The following is a 15,672-nucleotide window of genomic DNA, read 5'->3' as shown; positions in this document are numbered from 1 at the left end:
TATTAAAAAAGCATGGGTATAGCCTAGTTTTGTATTCAGTTACATAAATAATCACCTTTTGCATGTTTATCTTGTAGTATCAGTGCCATAACCCTTACTTTTCCGGGCGCAACTTGTGCTGCTGTGTGGATTTGGGGTACTTTGTGGTGCGTGCTGCTCGATTACTCTGATTGCTCTGCGCTGCTTTGATCTGCCAAGCAATGGCAGGAAATAGATGTCCCAGTTACATTTTGTATAGGGGAAATTTTGTCTGCAGGTTGCATTGTGCGCTGCATGTCCGCCCGGGCCCACGTGTAGCCTGAACGGCCAGTGGGCAAGATGTACTATGTCCAGAACCAGTGGCTTGGAGCTGTGGACTTTGGGACGGAAGAGGAATTCAGCCATGAGCCCCGCAGTGATCTTGGGTGGTGCTGGGCTCGGCTGCCCCACACCGAGGGGAACGTGGTCGTGGGCACGGACAATGTTTAATATTTGTTATGGCCTCCACGTCCTGTCTTAGTACCCTGACAGAATTTCAGCCTTCGTTTAAAACAAAGCTCTCAGTCTTCTGAGCTGCAGGAGGCAAACTTGGAAACGTGGGCCCAGCTGTCGAAGTGCCAACCGCTTGTCACTTGCAATCTCGCTACCTAAATGCGGAACAGAAAACAGCGTTAGTTAGACCTGGCTGGGCGGTGCTTTTGTGTTCCACCGCTCTTCTCTGATAACAGAGGTGTCCTTTTGTTTCCACACATGAAGTGATGTGTTACTCAGCCGTTTCTGACCCTAGCGAGATGAGGAACTAGTCGGATCGGTGTGTGTGTGAGCGCCTCATGACTATGTTCCTTCCAGTTGGGTCAAACAAGACAAATTTTAGCTCTTAAGCGCATGGCTAAATTTACCCAGTTCTGCATACTTGATTTGGCAAAACCATATGGACTTTTTGATACATTCCTCAGCTCTCTTCTGAATCAGTTTCCAGAGTCTATATTCACGGCTCGTACCCACTGTTCAGTAGGAGGTGTAGAAGAGCGGCGCCTATTTCGGGCGGCAGATTTCCCGCGAGCGTTCTTGCCTCGGGCCAGCTCCTGCCGAAGCTGCCGCCTGAGCCTGCCGAAAGGGCCGGCCCCGTCCTCCCGCCCGCGCTCCCCGCAGTGCCTCGGCTCGGCTCCGTGCCCCAGCACTGTTTTTTTTCTCTCCCCCTCACACTGAGCTTGTTGGAGCCGAGCTCTTGGGCCTGATCCGGAATCGCCTCTGCGATCAGGGAGTGCGGCCGGAGGTGAAAAGGAGGAGTTGAGGCACCAGGGGGGTCTCGGGTCAGCTTTAGCTAACTGCAGCCACGCATTGGGTTTGGGTTTTGCTGTGGCTGGTACAGAAGAATGGAAAATTCCCTTTCAACCAGTTAGGCAGGATTTCCACAGGAAAAAATTATATTTGCTAAACAGAAGCTGTGAAGCAGCTGACGGATCAATCCCCAGTGATACGCCTGCAAATCATCCTGTGGGATGTTGGGTGTTTAAAGCACATCCCGTCCCTGAGCAGTTTGCCCTGAGGATGGCAGCTGGGGACATCTCCACGCTGCCAGGTGGGACACCAGTGGGACCCGCGCCGAGGCCGTGGGTTCCTCGCTCAATAACGCACAGCGCTTCGCACGCGCCGGTCCCCGTGAGTAGTGGAGCAGTAGGAAGAGGCTGGCAGAGAAAGAACAACTGTGAACTGTTCAAAAAATACACGGCCTCTATTTTTCAGATGCTGTGACTGCGTGCAGATCCTTGTAATTGTTTAAATATATTTTTTACTTTTTTAAAGACATGTTTATAGTGCAAGTATTTTTTTTTCCTTCTATCGGTGGCTTTAAGAATACATTATTTGTATCTGAAAGGAGTGAACTCAGCCCAGAAGGTACAAATAATATATTACTCTTAATCCGAGGGCTGCTAGAACTCAGTAAGGTTTTACATTAGAGCTAAGACAATCCAAAAATTAGCTGATAAAAAATAATAATATATATAGTCATCTTTTTTTCTCCCGTTCCCCTGACCGTGTGATCCTGCTGCAGGCTCAGTGGGTCATTTGCCCTGTGGTGAGCTGATTCAGGGACTAAATTGGCAGAAGAGTACTTGGTGCTTTTTGTGGAGCTGGTTCTCTGCTATCTCGTTTTCTGAACTGATTCACCACAAAGCGAGACAAACTCCAGCGCCGGGAGGGGAGAAGCAGAGGGTGAGCAAAGGAGGGGAGCCAGCATGACGACACCTTCCAGTTGCAGCGAGCTTTTAGATTGACTTAACTGTAATTGAAAATAGCACTCCTAAAATTTTAGAGTCTATTAAAGCCATTTTATAATTTTTGGTGGTAAGGCAAATCTGCAAAAATACAATTTTCTTCATTGGCTAATTGCCTAAATAAGTACAGAAAATCTAACTGAACTCGTGGGGGTTAAAGTTGTGCATGCGTCAGTGTTTTGGCAGGTTTAGTAAGAACACTGATATGCAGGTCTGTTTTTTTCTTTTAAGTCAGAATTGTCGGCATTTTTTCAGTTCAGTGTCTAAACTGAAAATGTAGACACAATTAAGTTAGAATTGAATGCAATATTTTGTTTCACATAAAATATTTTGGTTTGAGCTTTTAAATACTTTCCAAGTTTCAGGTCTCCTCTGCTCTGCTATAAAATTCAGTCTGAACTCGCAAATACTTTGTTTACTCCAGAATCTTTGTTTTTGGAATATAAACTATGCATTTTTGCTGCCAGCTATAGCTTTTAATGCAGGCTTATGAAGCTAGGCCACTTCCCCTACCATACGCTCGCAGTGAGTCAGGACTGCGGGTGGAACTTGAGTTTTGTCATTGCCAAGAATAAAAACACTCTGCTTTATCAGAGCAGAAAACATAAGGGCATCGTTTTTTATTACAAAAAGTGCAAAACTGTGGTTCAGCATTTTCGCGTTTTCTTATTACCGACGCTTCTTCGTTTTTCAAATTAAAAATATTCAGTGCACACATCAGCTTAAAAGCACTTAAAACCCATCGAAGTGCAGCTTGATATCCCAGCGTGCTGCCTGCTTTGGCCTCATCCAACAAGACACCAAGACACTCAACCACGTTAGTCATCGCCGTGGTTTCAAAAGTGAGTGCCTCTTGCTTTGTGGGTTCAAACCCAGAGAAAGCTAAACTTGCAGAAGATCTCAGAGAAGTCTTGTATCCGGTTGGCTGAACTGACAAATTTTCTGGAAATTCCCCCAGAATCTGGGCTAAAATTATTTCTTTTTGATGCTGAAATCACAGCTGTGACAAATATTCAGCCTTATCTATGATTCATGCGTTCTCTCAGAATGGGAAGTGTTAGAGTAGCACAATTTAGTAACTTTTGTTTACTTCCCCCTAGTTCAGCATTTCTAATTTAACACGTTTTCTCCAGAGTAGGTTATCTATAAAACAAACCCATTTTACCTACCTGTAACTGAAGCTTTGCCATTTGTTCAACCATTCTTTTCTGGCTAGTTATAAAATATTCAGTTTCTTGTAATATCACCAAGTAGGGGAAAAAAATCTATATTAAAGTTTGCAAAATTCATTTATATCTTGTATCTTTTTTTTTTTAACATAGAGCATATTTTCTCATTTCAGAACATTCTGCAATTTACCTGCAAAATGGAATTACTGTTTATGGCTGTTAGCAGTCGCAACATTTCTTTACGCCCGGTGACCCCCATTTCCATGTGCCCAGCTCCCAGAAGGTAGGACAGTATTTTGTACTTTTGGTAGTACGCTTTCAAGTCTCATATCTGCTCCCCACTGATACTGAAAAGAGGGTTCGAGACCTGTGTGCCTATTGTGCCCACTTGTCCCTTTCTCCTTGGATTAGAAGCACATTGTTCATGTGCAGCCTCGTGCCCTGCTAATAGCTTAATTTGTTAACTTTTTGATCTATCAAAACGTATAACCCCTTTCTGCAAGCACTTGAAAGTCATGCTTCCTGTAATTTTTTACTTTTTGGTTTCTTCTAAAGCATTTCAACATATTAGAAAGTAAAGATTGATTTTCTCCATGTAATAGTTGTTTCTTTGGTGATATGCTTTTGATATGTTTGAGAAAGAAATCTCGGTGGTCTTTCATGCAATTAAATTCAAAGTAGCTGTGGGGATCTTGAAATGAAAATATATTTCACTGTGAAACTGTCATCCTAACCAGTCACTTCAGATAAATGCTTGCTGTTCTCTCTCCCTTGGTATAAAATATAGTATATTTTAAAGCAGAGATTTTTCTTTTCTGTCTACCCTCATGGTCATTAGAAAATTGTAAATGAAAACTTGTTATGTTGAACAGCTGGTAATTGTATTTAAAAATACCATGTTAAAGCTAATGAATTAAGTAGGTAACACGATTAAAATGTATATACTGAGAGGGCAAAGCGGTAACAGAGCCACTCGTGTCTTTGCAAGAACAGCTGAGTACACGCGAAAATGCCTAAGAAAAAAAGAGTTTTGCTTGCACATCCTTTCCATAAGTGTGACTTATTTTAGTAGCTTGCAAACCTACGCTGTTAAAAGTTATATGGTACCACTTGTAAGAGATTTTTCAAAACGCTGTGCATTAGAGGGATTTTCTTGAATTAAATCAACTCTTGTTCTCCTGCGTACAGCAATGTCCTTTGTCCTTTTATTTAAGTGAATGCACTTCACAGTGGAGTACAATGCTGTTCATCAGTATTTAGCTGAGATATTAGCACAAAGAACAAACCTGTGGCTGGTTTTATGTGGGACGTATCTTTTATGTGAGGAGAGGAAAAGAAAATAAATAATTTTCAAAGGGTAGTTTATAAATGTTGGTCCTTCTAGCGAAATACTGAAAAGCTCAATCAGAGGTGAAGGATTCAGGTCTTCACTTTGTGCTGTGGTGCCTCAAGCTTGCACCCTGTAGGGTTCCCCTCAGTGAAGGATTTTTAGGAGGGTGTCGTCACCCCAGGCAGCAAGACTGAGAGTTGTGCTTCCCCATTCCGCTTGTCATTCTCCACCAGAGCAGAATCTGGCTCCACGCTCTTTCTTTTTGATGTGGAACTTGAAGCTGCTTAGAAAACATGTTATTCTACATTTGACTTTCCTTTTTTGGGTACTGCAAACTGTGTTTTTACATGCATTTGCATGAAATTTTTAGTCGAATTTAGATTTTAAGGGGAAACTTTCAAGGCAACTTAGTATTTTGTGAGTCAAAACTGAGTTTGAAACTAGTTGCGATTGGAATGGTTGAGATCACATGAGATTTTTCAAGTCAAAGATAGCTTCATTTGTCCAAGAAATGTTTTTATGTGGTTTCTTGGGGGGAATGGTAACTTCCGATGAACTGTTTAGAAGGGACCCAGGGTCAAAAAGGCTGATGTTCCAGTATTGCAGCTTCCAAACATATTTTTCAGCTGAAGTAAATAAGTATTGATGATGAATAAAACACCTTTGCAAGAAGTGGCTGGAACAGGAGGTTTCAATGCCTGGAAGTTTGATATTACTCCCCAGCACAACCTCCTCTGCTATGGCTTCAATGGGGCAGGGACGAATTCTGCTAGCCCAGACCCAGTGTAGAGGAGCAGGTTGCCCGTGAAATCTTCTCATGCTGTAATGTAGAGAGTGATGAGCTGAGCCAAGAGGAAGGGAAGCAATTCAGTCTCTGGTCAGTCCTGGGTGCAATGCTCTTCTTGGGGCTGCTGCTTTCCTGAGCTGCTACACTGGGGTGCACCAGGTGCCCAGCATCGGATGTCGCAGAGGTAAAAGCTGTTGGGGTCTCGCTCTCTGCACACATGAATACAGGGTGCCGTGCTCTTTCTGGCATGGCATGGGCTGTTCTCTCACCTTTTGGGTTGTCTTGTAAGGTTTTGTTCTTGCTTCTGATATGCATGACTTCTGTTGTATGAGAGGTGACTGCTTTTTGAAAATCAAGCTTTATGTGGCCTCCCTACTTAAGCACCCCAAATCCTAAGCTAATGCAACTAGGTAAGGAAGTGACATTAGAGTGACTCTAAAGCCACTCAGCCAAAAAATCATGGATGCTGTAAGCAGAATGACGTGGATCCTTTTGTTTATATTCAAACCCCAAGGTCTGTATGGAGAAAGCAGTCTGTTTTTTCATTGATAAGACCCATAAAGATTTCAGATACCTTACAGTGGCTCCTCACTTTCCATTAGCTTTTACCATTATGCTGAAGTCTACTGAAGGTGGCTAATTGGTGTGTGTGTAAAGAGCAGACTGAATAACCCAAATAATCCCATAGAAACAGTGGAGACCCGCAGGCTCTTCGTAAGCCTACAAACACAGCAGTTGAACTCCTGGGCTCTGGAAACTGTTTGCTAATGATGTTCCCTAGGTCAGTATCAAAATAATAAGCTAGGTGTGGTGGATTTAGATTCTCTCTCTGCCATTTTTTCTCACAGTCAAGGAAATGCTCTTTTTTGTAAGTGAATACTTTTTTTTTTTTTTCTCTTCATTTTAAACATCGGGGTGTTCGTCAGTCACTGATATTATTATGACTACTTTGCTTCAGTCAGCCTTTAATACATTTTTGACAAGCTTTTCTTTGAAGATACTGTCAGTGGTCTGTCTGTCAGCTGTAAGGTGGGCAGTAGATGGCATTTGCTGTGTCTGATTCTGGACTAACATTGTCTGAATGGCCAGAGGCAGGCCAGGCATAGGGGATGAGTGATGAGCTCCCATTTAAGCCTTTTTACCAGTGACAGTACTAATTTGTGCATTTCTTTTCTCTTCCAGCCATCAGTTTTCATTAAGCTGATAGAAACTCATATCTGTGAGATGTCTACCTGGCTTTCAAATTTGATTAAAATTGGTCAAAAAGTTATTGGACAAAGGAAAGATGGACAGTACGATCACATAACTCTTTTTCATTATCAATTGAAGCCAAGATGCTGCATTATAAAACTGTGTCATGCATTTGTGGGAGATACTTCTATCTCTTATAAAGCATTTGTCTAGTCTATATTTGCAATTAATGGCAGCCATATAAGCTATTAGCATTACCAGTAGCTTGCAGTGATATTTTACATCACCTGAAAACCGGTGATGGAAAATAAAGAGGAAAATCTTGCAGAAGTAACGGGTTCTGAGAGGAATAGGAACAGTGTAAAAATTGTAAGGCCCAAATGTTAGCAAGGCTACTAAACTTGGAAGGCATTAGGTAGTTTTCATACTGTTATGCACAGAGCTTCCTAATAGTTATTTCTCATGGATCTGCAAAATACAAAAGACTTTAGGTTAAAGGAATAGTAATGAATCATTTATGAGATATTATCTACAAAGATGGATTGGTTCCATCTGTTACAGTAATAAAAATAATAATGCTTAGCAATTACATAAATGCTTTACAGGTTTTCAGTGTGCATCACAAACATTAATCTAAGATCTAGCCCATAGCACAGTCTTTAAGAGCTTGTAAAATGGCTTCAGCTTATATATACTGGCTTATTTCTTTATTTTTAACGAGGAAATTTGTTGTATTAGAGTTTTTAAACTGGTTTAGAAAATTGAGTTGTAGTTCCTTGGTCTATGATGCTATATGAAGATAGCCACAAAATTAGCTTCTTTTCCTCCTGTTAATCTAGGTTGCTGCAAATGTCCATTTAAAATACAGCTCTGAAGGCAGGTGTTCATTAACATACAAATGATTGAAATGTCTTCCAAGATGCACTATTTGCATTATCTCGTAGTTATTTGTTAATCTCATTTTTTTTTCTGTCTTGTAAGCAGCTCACTGATTGAAGGCCGCTGTATTCTGAGCCACAGTGTAGTCTGATAGAAGTTGTGCTATGTCCATGTGTTATATTTCATTTCACATAGGATCATGTTACCTGAAAGAAATAACAGCTTTTGTTCAATCCAGGGTGAAATCGGATATGTAAGGTAGTGGTTTCCCATAAAACATGTTTTAGATGCAGCCTAATTTATCTAACAGTGTGAATTATTAGCTTTAATTTTTTCTCTCCAGTTTTTAATTTGAGTTCTTGAAAAAAAGCCATGATAAGTTCAAGCAAAAAGAAGAAAAAAGTAGGTTTTTTTTTTTTTTGATGTGCTCCCTAGCAGACAAAGGTCTGATGAAATAGACAAGATTTATGGCAAATGCAGTTTAATGGATAGTTATCCTTATTGATATTTTGAGTATGTCTGTAAGTCATATAAATACATAGATCATTGTATATTACACCTGGGGTAAGTACATATGTAAATGTCTTGAAGTTGGATTCTTTGCCATGTAACCTGTGACCTTGAAAGATAAGGTGCCATCTAAGCTACTGCCCTGTAAATCTGTTTATCTATATACGTCATAGATTAGGCATGGGCTTTACAGTAAGACTTGACTGAAACAAGTGACATTAATTCCATTAACTGTGGTCAAAAGTAGTGTGTGTACTGACAGATCGAATGAGGAGGATCACATATCTCTACCTAGCCGATATTGAGTTTGGAAACATGAAACACATTAGATTATGCTGGGTAATAGAAAGGTTTTAATACAACTAAACCAACCATTTCCCAAAACAAGATGTAATTTCCTTAAACAATATTCTGTTAACTCATACCTAATGAGATTATATAAAATGGACGAAAAACCCCCAGCATTTCATACACGCAGAAAGCGATGGGTTCCGTTTAGTCATGCCCGAGTGCCGATAATCATTTATGAAACAGAGCAACAGTTTGTTATCAGTGCTAACTCTGCCCCTTTAATCATCAATGGCCTGGAAAGCAGTTCCCTAGTCTCATTACCCAGGCTATCTGGGTTAGTGTTACAAAGCATAAACTGCGCACGGAGGAAGCGATTAGCAGTGCAAAGTCGATCTGGCTGGGTAACTCCCAGGTGCCACGGGGTGTGCTCCGCTGCTCGCCCTCTCCGAAGCTCCCCGTGCTGCTCCATGCTGCTGCTGGCCTGGTGGCCTCCCCTGCACCTTCCCCTGGGTATCCAGCTGCCTCTGCAGCCCTTCTCTTGAGGTTTCCTCAGCTATCGGAGAAGGATGACAATCCTCCAAACTGCTGAGGGAGCCTGCCCAGAAATGTACCTGAACGGGGCTCTGGAGCAGGATGGAGCTCCCGTGGTGTGAGTGTTGCGATGTGTTTTTAAAACCATGCTGATAAGAGTTAATTTTCAGTGGCGTTCCTCTAAACCGGCTTTGTTTCATACAGCAGGGCATTAGAATAAGTGCTTTCAAGTTGGTGGTGCACAGGAGCTTTGACAAACCAGTTCCAGCTAATCTTGCTTTGAGGTGCTTACATCTCCTGGCCCCAGAAGTCTGCCCTGTTCTTCTGCCAGAGCTCACCAGCCCATGCCAGGCCTGGCAGGAAGGAAAACGCGCTCCTGTCATAACTGGAGTCTTGGCTCAAACCCCCTCTCATCAGCAATTTAAACCAAGATGCCACTCTGTGAACAGGGTTTGCTGAGATATCGCACACCTTCTGGTTCGTTGCCTCTCTTGGAGGTGCTGTACCTCCCAGAGGATAGCAGGACAGGTGATTAGGTATCATAATAACAAGCCAGTATTGCAAAATATTCCAGAAGTCTTGTTCCAGGTAACAATTACCTGCAAAATCTGTAGGTAGTCTAGTTAATACTGGTTTGATATTTGTTTTTTTCTATTATTTCTTTCCTTAGAAACTGGTAATTACAGTTGAGACTGTTGTCCTGAAGTCCTAACATGTGTGGCTGAATTCCCCTGAGAAAATGGCCCTAGGCCGTTTTTACTCAGATGGGATCTCAGCACATAACAGGGCTTCGGAATATTTTGAAAAAATGAGCGACTCGATACCAATACAGTTTGCCTAGACTATGTAGCTGTGTCACACAGCGGGACGATACAAAGAGCTGAGCAGCAACACTCAAGTGCAATTTATGAGGTTGATTGTCTTGCAATAGTGGCATGATAATTGTGATAACTTCAGAAATTCATAGAATCACAGAATGGTTTGTGCTGGAAGGGACCTTAAAGGCTATCCACTTCCAACCCCCTGCCTTGGGCAGGGACCTCCCCCAGCCCAGGCTGCCCAAATCCCATCCAGCCTGGCCTAGGGCACCTCCAGGGATGGGGCAGCCACAAACGTTATCCTTCAAATTGTTATCATTCTTTGCTGAGAAATTGCTTGTTACCATCATCTTGTTTAAATATGCCTGTGATAGTTTGGAAGTGATTTCTCACTCAGCAGTGCTGTTACAGGGCTATTTGGAGGCTTTTTCTCATTCCACTTTGAAGATTCTACTTTTTTTAAAAAAAAAGGCATGTGTATATGTATGGGAAATTGTTGGTTATATCTTACTTGGGCTAAGTTGTCGTTTGTACATCTTTCCAGCACTTTGCAGACATAGATAATATTGAGCTTTTTTTTTTTTTAGTGTCTTATAAAGAGCCAGTAAAGCATATTGTAAAAAAAAAAATATGTATTAATGGCTAATAAGAAATAACCTCTTGATAAAACAGCTCATCCCTTTCTTTTTTCCCTCTGTCATGATCAGAGTGTATGGTTTAATTGCTATTGAAGGTTGGATTATCAAACTGCAGTACTTGAGGTGCTTTACAAAAACTGTTTTTACTCATGTCTGAGTAAAGAAGAGCCAGTCTCCTTTAGCGGGATTCCCTGGGGAAACAAGTGCCACCTAGGAAGGACCTCTCCTCCAGTCCAAGAGCACTGAAGTGTGGAGCGTTCATCCAGCAGCAACAAAAGTGTTTCTGTAGCTTGAGAGTCTCGTAACACCAGTCCTCATTGCTGATATTTTGCACTATGTTCAGAAGGTAGAAAAAGGCTACTTTGGGGAAGTTAGGGATGGAAACAAATTCCAAAGTTACTTCTGCTCTGCTCCTGCCTAGGTCCTTAGGGATGATATCTCAGGTAACCAGGCCTTAAATTATTAGAAGCCCGAAGACAAACTCCAGGGACATCTCACAAGCAACCAGGCAGCCAGTATTTTCCATATCGTGAAGACACATGCTACTGTCTTTTCATGGTGACCTTGAACTGCAAGTGAAGCAATGTTAATTACTTATCACAGAGAGACAACTCTTTTTTTTTTTTTTTTCAGTAGGCATCCACAGAGTGTTGTGTTATAACTACAAATGAGGCATTACTTGTATATCCTTCTGTACTTTGCAACATCCCTGTGATGTTGCAGTTTACTTGATCTGAATGGTACTTTCATGTGGAAAGTGTGGAAATTGAGGTGAAGGATCACAAAATGACATTAAAATTGGTGTAGAACTCCAGGTTTCCCAGCCTCTACTTTCTTCCTTCAGTTGACATTGCCAAGAGAAAGCATAACAGAAGTTGCTAACATGATAGAAGTTTCCATTAGATTCTCTTTCAAAAATCAGAATAGGGTCATTTGGAGAATAACCTTTCGAACATAAAATGTTAATGACTACTGAGGTCTGGACAGGACCGATATGCTCCATTTACACAGCTTTAGCTTCAGGTTATGAGAAGTATATGAAACATAGGCAGCTACCAAATAACTCATTACCCCATGGAAACAAAACTGTTCTTTACCTTCAAAATTTAATGTAACGTTCATCAGTGTTAAGGACAGGCCTTAAAAAATGTTGTTTCCAGAACATTCTTACCATCATCAGCGATATTGTTTGACCAGGTTTACAATCGTGTAACGACAACCAGTCCAAATGGCTATTAGGAAATTATTCATCAGGGAAAGGGAGCGTTGTGGTTTGGAGCGTATGGTTGGCTGAGTTTATTTTAGACAATAACATTTCGGCTTGAGGACTGTGGTCTTTGCCTCTCTGTGCTGTTTGACTGGTCACACAAGTCTTGTTTCTCCTCTGTGGAGGAGATAGGATGATTCGAACCGTTTAAGTAGTGAATGAAGAATAGTGAATTCTACCGTGTAGGTGTGGGCAAGGTTAGTCATATTTGTGCAGTGTGGGAATCCATGTAAAGAAAAGCCGAGAGTCTATTTGTTGTGTATTTGTCAGCAGGGATTACTAAGAAGTGTACAAGCATAAAGGATTGGAGTCTGTACATCGTGCAAAGGTTTTTAACCTAATCAGTCTGAATATCTCCTGGATATTCAGCAGTATCCTGTTGAATACGGGCACTTCCTGAAGTCACGGTTGCTAGTGAGTCTGTGGTGATAACACAGCCCACCACATTCCTTTTAATGAGGGTCTTCGAAGGCACGTGTATATTAAAAGGCAAGTTTGCCCTTTGAAAGTGTTTTTGGACTACTAAAAACAACAACAACAACCAAACAACAACATTTCTCGAGCCTCTCTGCCTTTTTTTTTTTCTTTCCTTTATAAAATAAATATATAAAAGGTAGAGTGAAGGGGCAGATTCATTTCCAGAATGAATTTCTGATTTAGCAGGACTGAAAGAGAGTTTTGGTAGTGCATCCTCAGCAGCAACCAAGAGACTTTACATGCTGATAATAATCACTGGAGACTGCGATGGACACTGAAGCCAGATTATCATGGTAATTTGGCTGCCTGCCATTCTTTTAATGTTTTTTGCTTATTTATGTAAGGTATTGCATGACAGCTGTCCAGAAAATAGACAGTTTCATGAATGGTGTCTTTATTACAAATGTGACTGTCAGATTTTGTTTAGTTTCCTTAAATACAATGCTTACCCCTGATACTCACATGACAAACACCGTGACCTGTACTGCATATCTCTTGGGTTAGGAAAAGCAAAAGGAGTCTTTCTTGTGTGTGTTTGGGCTTATTTGAATGTGTTTTCCTCGAGGGGAAATCCCACATTCGTAGAGGTCCCAGATAAAACCTCTCATTTAAGTTCCCATAAGAAAGGCAGTGAAGGCACGAACAGTTATTCCCTGAAGACTGAGTTGCAGCAGGTTCTTGCTCGATGACAGTGCTAATGCTGGGTGCTAAAATAAATGCTCCACATTAAATTTCATTTGGAAACACAGCATTATGAGGCTGCTTGAGGTAGTTAGCAGTATCGAGGCAACTTTCTAAGAGAACTAAATGAAAGAGTCAAGAGTAAAACATCCATTCAGGAGCGCGCTGCGGCGTGGGAGTGGGGAGGGACAGATGGAAAGGGTAAAACCAGCTGAAAGGAAGAGAAATGTTCCCAGGAAAAAGGATCAATGTGTTTTCAAAGAACAAAAGTAGAAACCCACGTTGGATATATAACTTACTTTGTAGAAATGTTAAATTGTTATATAATTGGACCTTTACCATGACATTCACAGTGTAAAACTTCATGTTTAGTAGGCTTTATCACCTGCATGCTGTATGCTGTATGCTCCCCTTCTGCATAACACCGGCTAATTTTGCTGTTACACTTTGTGCATTTCTTCATTTCTAGTGAGTTTGGTTTTTTAAATATCTGCCAGCTCTGTGAATTCCAACAAGCATTGGCATGAGTAATGAGTCAAGCCTTAGTGCAGTATTATTCTTTGACAGTTCTAAAAGGATTATATAACTAGAATTTTAAATAATATTTTTGAAATGTGTAATTTAAAAGGTCCTCATGTTCTGTAAATGGTTTAATTTTTCATACCATTTAATTGACATTGCAAAAGAATCATTAAGTCAATGATGATTAAACCAGCACTTTTATGGATCAAACTCTCTTTGGGGAGAAATTTAGTCATCACAAAAGAGATATAGACATATATTTTGAGGGAGCTGCACTAGAAGCAGGGTCTGAATAGGCTTTTCAATAAATCTGTTGCATTACATCTAACCTAGAACCCCCTTCTAGTTACCCAGGGCCAAGGAATCTCTAGTCACCAATGGTTGAAAACAGTGGTGGAAACAATGGTGGAAAAATTCTGTTGTGCTTCTACATGACATTCATTTGAGAATTAAAGTCTTATTTCACCCATCTTATTTCACCTTATTTCACCCGTCTTATTTCACATGTGTGGTTTAAGCCCAATTTGAACCAGATTCTGAAGAAGTGAAAATGTAACTAAATTATTCAGTGGATTCTCATGTTGATATTAAGCTGCTTCATTTTCTGTAAACTTCTGCACTCACTAAATGCAGGTAATGAAGTTTTGCTTGCTTTTGTGGTGTTTGTTTTCAGAAATCTGCATACCTGAGACAGTTGCTGCATGTCAACTTTTTTTGTTTGTTTGTTTTTAACTAAAAAGTATAATACTCAATTATATGGCAGGTCCCAAAACAGGAAAAGTTAAGAATAGCACCTATAAGTGTTTTGTCTTTCATTCTTTCCAATTCCTTTAAACAGTGTGCGATTCAGAGCATATATTTTTTTTTTTTGTTGTTGTTGTTCCTTCAGAAGGCAGCTAGACTACATTACCCCATCCTGTAAAGAATAGGCATGGTATCGTTGCAGTCAACTGTATTAATCCCATCTAAAATCTTGTAGTATGTGTAACAGTGGTTGCTAGATGCCTCTGATTTTTATCATCTGTTGGAGAGTTTCTGTGTAAGATGTGAAGTTTACTGAAAAAAAATGTCCAAGTTATGGGTAGCATCAGTTATGGGTTGCATTTTTCTTATGTGAAAGAATTTCATAAAGGGAAGAAATGAAGGAGATGAGAAATTTAGGAATGCTAAAGACAGGAAAGTAAGTATTACTATATCAGGTCAGGAAACAGGGATACTCTTAACAGGGTTGGTGATAATGGGGAATTGAGATAGTGTGGGATTACAATAAAAATGAAATCAGTAAAGTTAGGAGTTGTTCAGAAAGGATAAATAATTGGAACTAGGTGCAAGTTGTGTAAGAGCAGAATTTGACTGATCTCTGTTAGAAAAGTCACTCTACATTAGCATGTAAAGTATGTCTCCCACGTTTTCAATTTTATGATATTAAGTTCCCTTAAGTAGTATTAAGTTCCCTTAAGTAGTATCTCTGTTCAAAACTACATTCTGCCGAAATCTAAAAATTCACTAAACCAAAGGTTAAAAGAATTCATAGGAAAAAAACCTCCAGAATATGATTATGAAATATAAATTGGACAACAAAATAAGCTAATATATCTTAGTTCTCAACCCCCTCGATGAAGCAATTTAGCAAAAGCTTGGAAACATATGCCTTGCAGCATTTTTCTGAAGATCAGTGAATTTGAATCGAACCGAACGTGACCCTAATGCTTTTCTGAAAGCAAAAACCAGGAGCTCATCCATCCACATCCGTGTTAGCTGAGGGTTTGCCACTAAGCATCATGGTCATTGGTGCTAAAGAAATTTTCCAGACCTAGGAAAGTTTCTGTAGAACTTAGTGGTTCCCATGCCACATTTGTTCGGTCCGTGTCATTAGCAATAATAATAAAGAAAAATCACTGGCTCCACATACACAGACTGTTCCCAGATTATACACACAGCAACGTATAAATCTGAACTAAATGTCAGCACTTAAAAGGTAAAAAGGCTAATTGCAGCTAAAGCAAATTAGTCCTTCCCCTAAAGATAAGGAAACCAGATCCTGTATATCTCTCTCATCCCCGGCCCCATGTCCCCACTTAGTCACGCTCCCTAATACAGACTTCTGAGTTACATTCCCCGTTCGCCCTCTGTTGAGAACTTCCCCTAAGTTTTCACTCAGCCCTTTACGAAGGAATTGTTCCTTCTCCAGGCCTTGGGGGCTCCTTTTGGGGCAGTTTGGGGGCAGCTCCACCGGGTTTTTCCCCTCGAGGCGGAGCAGAGGGTACGTCAGCAGCGCCTCACGGGGTGGCGGGGCCCTCCCTCACCTTCCTCATTTTCGACT

General features: G+C 40.8%; 1 protein-coding gene across 1 annotated transcript in view; it reads left to right on the top strand.

Annotated features, from left to right (window-relative positions):
• The window catches only part of LOC308197859 (uncharacterized protein), a 365,283-nt gene that overhangs the window by 13,622 nt on the left and 335,989 nt on the right, over window positions 1-15,672 (top strand). The window contains exon 2 of the mRNA XM_080599061.1: window positions 3,601-3,710. Within this exon, the coding sequence (XP_080455187.1) occupies window positions 3,601-3,710 (110 nt within the window). The remainder of the gene's footprint in view (window positions 1-3,600; window positions 3,711-15,672) is intronic.

Source organism: Anser brachyrhynchus, assembly GCF_964034855.1.
Source record: "Anser brachyrhynchus genome assembly, chromosome: 7".
Classification (NCBI taxonomy): Eukaryota; Metazoa; Chordata; class Aves; order Anseriformes; family Anatidae; genus Anser; species Anser brachyrhynchus.
The sequence above is the reverse complement of the archived record's forward strand: the minus strand, read 5'-3'. Positions and strand labels throughout refer to the sequence as shown.